This window comes from Populus trichocarpa, chromosome 2, assembly GCF_000002775.5.
Source record: "Populus trichocarpa isolate Nisqually-1 chromosome 2, P.trichocarpa_v4.1, whole genome shotgun sequence".
Classification (NCBI taxonomy): Eukaryota; Viridiplantae; Streptophyta; class Magnoliopsida; order Malpighiales; family Salicaceae; genus Populus; species Populus trichocarpa.
The window spans coordinates 1,996,244-2,006,721 of record NC_037286.2 but is presented as its reverse complement, the minus strand read 5'-3'; the positions used below and the strand labels follow the sequence as shown (position 1 = coordinate 2,006,721).

Below are 10,478 nucleotides of genomic sequence, written 5' to 3'. Positions count from 1 at the left end.
TGGAAGCCAAGTTTTCACAAACTAGTTATAATTACCGGATTATATTTTTATTAGCAAATAATATTCTCAAATAGATAACACACAATCTTTCATGTTATTAACATTCTAATGCTAATATAGAGAAATTAGATCCCTTTTTTTATTATTTTGTTTTTATGGCTCAACTTGTTTTTAAAGTATTTTTAAATTGTTTTTTATTTAAAATATATTGAATTAATATTTTTTTAAATTATTTTTTTTATAATTTTAATGTGTTAATATTTAAAAAAATATTATTTGAATATGTTTTTAATTTCCCAATACAAGTGATTCGCTAGCATACATGAATGGAAAGCAAAATTTAATTAAAAAAACTTTTTCCTCAAATAGATCATTTTGACAAGGCCTCCCCGATCGCCTAGTCCTTGTTGGGATAAGTCATTACACCGTTGTTGTAGATGAACTCCAATTGATTTTCAAGTAACACCACTCCTTCCATGAAACCCAACAATTTTTCCTCTAGTATTTGAGGAAGTGAAAAATGTTCTTGTCTCCTCTCCCTATGGTCCATACCTGGCTTTTTTAGTATGGAACGTGAGGGATTTTATGACATCATCCTTGCCTCGATCATCTCTCTCGAGAAAAGCATAATAACCATAAACACTTAGTACTTTTCATTTAGGTAGTCAAATTTGATATGCTTATTTATCATATTAGAGCTTCCTTCACTACCACCTTCATGCCTAACTGACCAAACAGATTGGCCATTTATGTCATTCTTGATTTGTATACAATATATGGCTTCTCCTTTGGTCAAGAAAAATTTGTACACCCCAGAGAACACTCCATCATCCCAGGGCTTATCTCCACCCCCGCCCCATGGCCCTGATACTGGTGGAGCTGCTTCCTTCGCCGCTCCAAGGATTACCTAATAAAACCACGATTTTTACTTGTATTTAGCGTTGTTAAGTCTAGAACACATGCCTCTGTAATCGAGGAATGCGTACCTCGTATACTTGAACTTCATTGGTATCAATGGACTCATAAGTAGGCCGAGGTATTGGTCTAGAGATTGAAAATGTTCCTTCTAGGACATGGACTCCAATGCTATCGATGAACCCCTTTCTTCCATGAAATCCAACAATGACTCCATTATTAGATCCAGAGGAGAAAGAAATCCCTTGTTCATCTCTAAATGGTCCATACTTCTTTTTGTTGGTGTAAAATGTGAGTGATTTCACAACTGTAGGCCCTCTTAATATTGTTGATCCATAATATCCTGTTATGTGAGTCAAGATTTCGGATGGATAATCAAAAGCTATCTGTTATGGAACAACAAAAAGATTGACTTGTCAGCAAGCACCCCACGCAATTCGATAGGAAAAAAACAATAACGGACAAGGTTTTGAAGCATGTCTGAGGCACCTTGTCCAATCTAATTCCTCCACTTCCTCCATTTTTGCTTCCCCATATTGCTTGTCCATTCAGATCGTAGCAAACTCGAATGGAAACAACACCTCCATAACGTGTTAATTAATGAACTTCAAGGACTCTTGTATAAACCCTATCATCAAATATATTTCCACCATTACCACCCCAAGGTACATATTACCCATCTTGTTTTGTGTTCACGAATCTAGTAGAATGAGTCTCTAGTCTACTAACAACAACTTGGAAATATGCAAAGTCCATTTAGCTTAATGTGCTCCACCAAAATGGTACGAAAAGCAGATGTTATGTTACCAAGTTACCAACCTTGTTGCTTACTTCATCTTCAAGGTCATAATTGTAGCCTTTGTTTTTCTCATTAGTCCCATTTGTTGTGTAGTATTGAAAGTATTCGATGGATTTCGTTGCATCAAGTATACTCTAATGGAGTCGAGGTACCAACTACTGTGGCCATGGAAACCAACTATCTTGCCTCCAGTCAGTGGATTTGAAAAGTAGGTTCCGAACTGAATACCAAAAGGTCCATTCTTTCTTTTTGTTGGTTTTGAACATTTATGATCGAACAAGGACTGTACCATATTTCACTAAACAACAAATTATGTTTATTTCACGAAAAATAATTTTTTAGAGATAATTATCAACAAAAATACTTTTCGATCAAAAAAAAAATTTGAAATAATTTATGAAATTATTATTATTATTATTATTATTATTATTATTATTATTATTATTTTAATTTCATCATCTTTTAATTTTTTTATTTGTTAGATTTAATCCTTATTATTTTGAATATTATTTATTTTATTTGAGATAATTTATAAAATTATATTTTTTTCAATTTCATTCTCATTCAACTTTTTAATTTGTAAGATTTGTTTCTTATTATTTTAATAAACTTAAAAAAAAATAAAACATTAATAAGTGATTTTCCAGTTTATTTTCCATGACATAACCAAACACTGTAAAGTATTTTCCAACTTATTTTTCATGACACTACCAAACATCGAGAAATAATTCACTTTTAAAAAAAATCATTTTTCTAAAAAAACCTACTTTTTAACAAACCAACAGTAATAATAAAAACAAGATATTCATCACGATAATCAAGCTTGACCTGCAAATTTGAGCCCGGAATTCTACTTGGAAAAGCATTCTAGATTTTGTTAAGCAAATTAGTATGACGTTTACAGCTGATAATTATTTGTTTGCAAACAACCAGTTCCACCATGCTTCTCCGACCACACAGAGGACCCCCTCTCGTTATACTTAAATTGAATGGAATCGATAGCAGCTCCATGGCAGATCACCACTTGCCTTACAGTGCTGTAAACTCCACCGTCCCACCGCGCCTCGCTTTGCCCTCCATTGGTCCAACTGAAACATGGCTATTGCCATATCCTTCGTAACCCTGTCATATGCAATTAATTAGTCTTGATAAATTATCACAAGCCAACAAAATTTAAGCAAATGAAATATTTGAATGATGGCAACTTACCATTGTGATCCTAGGAGGGGAAACACAGTATAAATGACAATGTGAGGAGTTTTCTGTCAAAGTTTAAGACATGGTGTAGGTAGATTTTTATAGGCAGCATCGAATTTGTTTAGTGCTGGGAAATTTATTCCCATCTTGATCAGAAAGGAGAGAATCCACTAATCCACGAGGAACCTTGTAAAAGTAGACACTTACCATTGTTTAGAGCTGATATTCTAATATATCGTTTTATTCTATTAAGGTTCTCATTCAATGCCGTTCTAGATGACATTTTAATTTTTAATTTCATTCTGTTTTTATCTAAAAAATAATCAAATTAAAATTTTTTTTAAATTAAAAACTAAATCTAGTTCAAACCAATCAATTTCAATTCAATTCTATTAGTTAAAGTAAAAAACTAGAAAAAACTATCATTTTTTCTCCAACAAACCAAAAAAACAAAGACATCATCTTCAACCTTTCTTGAAAGACCAAACATATATGTTATTTTTGTTCCCTTCTATCCGTGATTAGCCCCTTTGATTTTTTTTAAATTAAAAATTAAAATCAGTTCAAACCAATTAATTTCAATTCGGTTCTATTAACCATAAAAAATTAAAAACAATTAAACCAGTCATCATTTTTTTCTCCAACAAACTAAAGATACACAGACATCATCTTTAACCTTTCCTAAAAGACCAACAATACACATTATTTTCATGTTCAGCCCCTATTTTTCCTAAAATATAAAGACCATCTTAAACCAAACTCCAGCACACTCTCTTTAGAAGTCTTGTCATAATTTTAAAACCTAATCCAACCTGGTGAGTTGACTTGGATCTGAAATTGAAATTGAGTTATGCATAAGATAAAATAAGAGAAGGTAAAAACTCGAATGATCAAGTTAAAAACTTGGATTAACCAAATAAAACCCAGTAAAAAATTAAATTGAGAATCAACTTTGGATGACTTGGTGACCGATCAAAATCTTTTAATCAGGTCTTAATTCAAATTAACTATCGGATCCGGATCAGATTTAATAACTATGTTCCTCGCTACCTCCCATCATCCTCCACTTTGTCATCACTAATTGTTGCCAGCACCAGCTACCACCACAACACGGCGGCAAAACACCAACACCCACTGCCTGACAATAAGATGGGAAAAAGAAAGCTTTCTAAAGCTCATGGCACTTTAGAAAATGGCACAGGTTATTGGCTTGTGAAGTCAGATTTCTTGTTTTGGTATTGCATTTCATTCAAGCATAGACAGCTATTTAAATGCCATTCACTACCTTGACAGTGCTATGGAGAGTGTGACTGTGGATGAGCCAATAACTTTACAAGGATAATTAAGAGCCGGTTTTATAGATGCAGTCATTTTTTAAAATATTTTTTATAGAAATATATTAAAATAATATATTTTTTATTTTTAAAAAATTATTTTTAATATTAATATATTAAAATAATCTAAAAAAATAAATAGGTTGCAAGTAGTTTCACTTAAGGGTTGTTGGCAGTTGGCACTTGGCACAAGTTCACCGTCACCCTTGTTACATCTATTTCCAGTGCAGAAGAAAAGAAAACGTAGAAACGAGAGAAAGGGAGAAGTGAGATTGAAAGAAAGCTTGGGGGAGGAGGGCGGCTGAGTTTGATTTGGCTTTTGCGATTCGAAGAAAAGTTTATATTTATACAATTTTCTTTTTTTATTGTTTTTCAATTTGATTTAATTGGTTTTAGATTTTTAAAACTAAAACTAAACAGAAATAAATATTTTTTAGATTTTCTTTCATTTTTTCGATTAATTTTTATTTTTATTTTTTTGGTTTAATTGTTTTTTTTTTCACTAAACTGTACTAAGTTATGTTTTATCAGTATCTTATATGTAAAAATAAATCTGTTTTATGTACTCTTGAAGCAGGTCTCAAAACAGGATGTGAAATTGTGAATGAAGACACATCTCTTAATTGCCAAAACCTGCAATTCTCGAGAAAAGATATTTGGACAACCACGACGGCGAATAAGTTCAAGCAGCGAAACCAACAAGCAACAGAACGGAAGTCTCTACGAGGATTTATTGGTTTCTAAAATTTTCTATCAGTTCCCTGATTTGCGGAATTAAAAGGTCTTGTAGGATGCTGAATCCATCGAAAGGAAATTGTGGGTAATGACAATTTTGGTTTGTCGTGCAATTAATGGAAAATGGAGGTGGCTGATCACGGGGTCACATGCATCTACTAGAGGCGTCATTCTCCTCGCAGAGACATTTTTTTTATTATTATTAATATAGATATATGAAGTAGCTTGGATTGTTCCCATAAACTTTAAAATTAATATCAATGTAACTTAAAATTCATGCAATTTGAATTAGTAATCCTAATTAGTTGAGCTCTCATGCCCACACAGAGAATTTTTTTTTTTTTTAATTTACGTGGATGTCCGGACCAGCTTGCGCGTACCGCGGCTAATTTCACAGTTCACTGAACATCTTACAAACCCAGTAAACATATAAAACAATAACATGCATTCACAATAAAGTTCGAATCCAGAAAATCCAGGTATTTCGAATCTAGGTAAAGAAGAGGAGGAGGAGGAGAACAAGCCCCACCACTAAGTACCACAGAGAATTTTAATCAATACAGAAGTTGCCAAGGGACCGGTCACACCGACAAAACGATAAACAAACAGTAGCCAGTTTCTAACAGTCAACACTGTGGCATGACAAGAGTCTTGCACATCCCAAGAAAAGAAGATACAGCTTTACAGCTACACAAGCAAGATCATCTGGACTTTATTATACATTGCAAACCAGCTTCTCACGAGAAACAACTTCAACACAAGACAATAAACATGCCAAATACATGCATATGATCCATAATTAAGCATTGACAGAAGGACATCGGAAACTACTGGGGAACATACATCATCCACCCATTATGCAGTATAAACCGAGTGCTTCTCAACCAATGCTGGGAGGCCATCTTTATCAGCACCCACAATTTTGTCCACTAATTTTCCGTCTTTCAGGAAAATAAAAGTTGGCATCGCCTCCACTTCCCACTCCGCAGCAACAGGCTGCAAAACATACAGTAACATCAATTAGAAAGAAAGAAAAAAAAAAAAAAAACACGGTTAGGCACGAGATTCTCATGTCATTCACTTAGCATCAAGCAGGCAACGGCATATGATTTTTTACCTTCAATTCATCCACGTCCACCTTCAAGAAGGTGACATTGGTGAACTTCTTGGCCAAATCCGCGAAAACTGGCGCAATGAATTTACATGGAGGGCACCATGAAGCAGTAAAATCCACCACAATCTGTAAAAGCAAGTTTCTTAGAAAAATCCAGATAAAACAGAATCGTACGGCCAGCAAATTAGACAGATACATCATTTTTATACACAAGTCTTAACCAATTTACCCATGAAAACTTCAGACCCGACTTCAATCAATCAAAACCCAGATTCAATCTCTTTAAATCAAAATTGCGATCAAATCAGGTGATTTGTTCAGGGAAAATAAAACCAACCCAAAAAAACCCATTAATTAAATTGGGGAAAAATCAAAGATTCCACGAAGAAAATACAGTCCATGTAGATTTAATACACAAAACCCCCCACTAAATAAAAAGAAAGAGAGGGGGAAAATCCCAATTTAATGGCAAACACAACACCAAAGGTTAATGGCAAATCCCAAAAAAAGCCATTAATTAAATGGTTAAATACCAGCTTCTGAGTCCCTTTTCCCTTCTCGAATTGCTCTTTCCAGACATCAACGGTGTGGCAGGCAATCACTTGTCCTTCTTCTGCCATTCTCTTACCGAAACTGAAGCAACCAAATATTTTTCCTTTTTTTCCCGTTTTGAGTGTTTTGATTAGTAGCCTTGAGAAGTGGAATGACTAGGCTCTTCTATATATACAGAGAGAGCCTCGGATTGTTCGATTACTAGAATATAGAGGATTGGGGACGGGATTACTTGCGACGGGTGCACGTGACGTATCCCTATACGTCACGAGGAATTTGTGTTTTTCTTGTCGGCTGTGTGAACGAGAAGATACGATGGTGGTGTTTGAGAGTTGCGTCTGCAGATGCAAGCTTAAAAAAAAACACAGTTTGCTATGTATGGATCCATGTAAATTTATGTTCGGGATGCAGGAACGCACTGTTCATGCTAATTAATGAAACGTTCGGGAACGCGGTTTAACCTGTGTTCCTAAAAAATTTAAAATTTTTTTTTTGTTAAAATTTAATATGATTTATACGTTTTGGATCGTAAATGATTTTTAAAAAATAAAAAAAACATCATTGGCATGCATTTTGGCACAAAAAGTTATTTGAAAAGCACCCGCAATCACACTGCAAAACAAGCTCTAATTAGCATGAACAGTGTAGCATACACCGTTCACGCCAATTAATTAGCATGAACAGTGTAGCATACACTGTTCACGCAGTGTAGCATACATTGTTCCGGTCCGACCGGTTCCGGTTCAAAACTTTAAATGCATTGAATCAGGTTCGACCCAGTAAAATAAAAAATAAAAATGATTTTTTATTTTTTAATTGTTTTTTTATTCAAAAAACTAGTATTTAACATTATTCAATGACCCATTATCGGATGTATTTCATACGTGATGGAATTGTAGATAGTTTAATGGAACAATGAAAAATATTTTATATAAAGTATTATTTCTTTTATCATGTAATAACAATAGTTAAATATACAATATTTAAATTAAAAACCATCAATATTAATATATATTTTTTAAAATTATTTTATAACCTCAATTTCAAAAACATTATTAACCAAACACATTAAACTACTTTTTGCTCAACCTCAATTTCAACTACAGTTAACATATATTTTTTGAAAGCAACCTCAACCAAAAGTACTTTTTATAAAACAACTTTTTTCAAACCACAACCGCAACAGCTACCGCAATACCAAACACAACTTTGTGTTTGGTATTGCGGTAGCTGTTGCGGTTGTGGTTTGAAAAAAGTTGTTTTATAAAAAGTACTTTTGGTTGAGGTTGCTTTCAAAAAATATATGTTTAGAGCGTGTTTGACAGTGTGATTGCGGGTGCTTTTCAAATAGCTTTTCGTGCCGAAATGCATGCCAATGATTTTTTTTATTTTTTAAAAATTATTTTTGACATCAGCACATCAAAACGATCCAAAAAGTACAAACCGCACTCAATTTTAGCACAAAAAAAAAATTCAAATTTGGACGAAACGCAGGTACAAACGCAATACCAAACGCTCCCTTAGTTACCGCAATACCAAACACTCTTTGTGTTTGGTATTGCGGTAGCTGTTGCGGTTGTGGTTTGAAAAAAGTTGTTTTATAAAAAGTACTTTTAATTGAGGTTGGTTTGAAAAAATATAAAAAGTACTTGTGTTTGGTATTGCGGTAGCTGTTGCGGTTGTGGTTTGAAAAAAGTTGTTTTATAAAAAGTACTTTTAGTTGAGGTTGGTTTAAAAAAATATATGTTTGGTTAAAACTGTGGTTGAAATTGAGGTTGAGCAAAAAGTAGTTTAATGTGTTTGGTTAATAATATTTTTGAAATTGAGGTTATAAAATAATTTTAAAAAATATATATTAATATTGATGGTTTTTAATTTAAATATTATATATTGAACTATTGTTATTACATCATAAAATAAATAATACTTTATATAAAATATTTTTTATTATTCCATTAAACTATCTACAATTCCATCACGTATGAAATACATCCGACAACGACTACAGTTTTTTTTTTGTTTCTTAAGCGCGCAACAACATCAGGTAAAATATAATCAGGAATAAAATTGGGATTGCGATCAAATTCTGCAAATACTACGTCATCAAGCGATTTCTGTCTAATTTATGTATTGTCATTGAATAAAGTTAAACACTAGTTTTTTGAATAAAGCACAATTAAAAAATATAAAATATTTTTTATTTTTTATTTTACCGGGTCAAACCTGGTTCAATGCATTTTGAGCTTTGAACCGGAACCGGTCCGACCGGAACAGTGGAGCTGGCTACACTGTTCATGCTGATTAATTAAGCATGAACAGTGTGAAGGAAGCAGCATTCGCTTGCTTTTTTTTCCCCTGCGTTTCGGACGCAAAAATACTGTAGGATCCATGAACAGTAAACTGTTTTTTTCCTTTACCAAACAGGTTGCACCTGCGTTTTGTTTAAAACGCAGATGCAACCTCGTTACCAAACGCCCTTTAAGACTGTTATGATTTAAAATATTTTTTATTTAAAAATATATTGAAATAATATTTTTTTAATTTATAAAAATTATTTTTAATATTAATATATTAACCATCTAAAAATATAAAAAAATATTTTAAAAATTTTAAAAAACATTATTCTAAACATACTTTATAAATTAGTTGAATTTATTTTTGGATGACAGCAACGCACACTCGGCTCTCATGCCTATCTTGATATATAAGATATGTTTTAAAATATTTTTATTTAAAAATATATTAAAATAATATATTTTTAATATTAATGTATCTAAATTAATTTTAGTGAACATTATTTTGCTGATACGCCCATGTGCATCACAAAGTGCCCACGTGCCAGATTTTTCTGAGTGGATTTTATCGTGTGCTTTCTTTCTCCAGTTTGCTTGGTCTCCTATTGTGGTTAAAATGGATTGGGCCTAAGATTTACTGGGCTTCAAACAGTGGGCTTTAATTATGCAACCACAACCCCGCTTATGGTTCTTGACTTGCGGCTGCGTGCTGAGAATTTTAGAGGGTTTTTTTTCTTAACAACAAAATTGGACTAGGTTAGGTTAGTTGAAATCCACATATCAAAGTTTAAGCCATCGCCAAAGTCCGTGTTCCTCAATTCTTATTCTAATTTCTTTTCATTAACTTCTAACAACGATGCAAAATTAGACTAGATTAGGGTATTCCTTTTTATATTTTCTTTTTTCTCACACGTTTCATTAAACCAAATTGAATATTAAATAATAATAATAATAATATGAATTGTTATATAGATCCAGTCTCCAGAATAATCTAACTAGGCATGATTAGCGCTACGCCATGGGTCCATGTTTTTTCCCATAAAAAACAATGTCTAAGTGCCACAAATGTATTTCAGAGAAATCAATGATTTGAGTTGTAGTATCGACCATATTTAATATATTAGTTTCATTTTAATTAAACGAAACGATAGTAAACAGACAATTTTTCTATAAAAAAAAAAACAAGATACCTTGGGGGGAAAAAATCAATGGAGTTACAAAATTAGATAAAAAAAAAAAGGAAAAAAAAAACCGAGTCAACCAAAGATAACATAATAGACATGTAAACCGGTTAATAAGAGGCAAGTCAGCTTAAGTTAACCCGCAAAATCCATGGTCTGGGTCGTTATATTAAGATAACCCGACATAAAAAATGTTTGAAGAAAACCACGAGACAATTGTTTTTTTAAAAAAAACTAATATTGAATAATAAAATAAAATAAAAAGAATATGTTGGCTCATATTAACTTTTTAAACTCATGACCCGAGTCATTAAATCGGAAGCACCGTATATGAAAAATAAGCGAGGCATAATTCCC

General features: G+C 32.6%; 2 protein-coding genes across 2 annotated transcripts; both read right to left on the bottom strand.

Moving 5' to 3' along the window:
• Positions 1 to 643: 643 nt before the first annotated feature.
• LOC112326670 (jacalin-related lectin 3) lies at positions 644 to 1,595 on the bottom strand. Its single transcript, XM_024596167.1, has 4 exons — positions 1,592 to 1,595; positions 1,405 to 1,496; positions 987 to 1,301; positions 644 to 907 (listed from the first exon to the last, which is right to left on the bottom strand). Exons 1-4 carry the CDS (start codon positions 1,593 to 1,595, stop codon positions 644 to 646), a joined length of 675 nt encoding a protein of 224 aa, XP_024451935.1.
• Positions 1,596 to 5,668: 4,073 nt separating this feature from the next.
• On the bottom strand, positions 5,669 to 6,996 carry LOC7471930 (thioredoxin H1). Its single transcript, XM_002300702.4, has 3 exons — positions 6,628 to 6,996; positions 6,098 to 6,220; positions 5,669 to 5,976 (listed from the first exon to the last, which is right to left on the bottom strand). The coding sequence occupies exons 1-3, from the start codon at positions 6,712 to 6,714 to the stop codon at positions 5,836 to 5,838; spliced, it is 351 nt and encodes a 116-aa protein (XP_002300738.1). The 5' UTR covers positions 6,715 to 6,996; the 3' UTR covers positions 5,669 to 5,835.
• Positions 6,997 to 10,478: the final 3,482 nt, after the last annotated feature.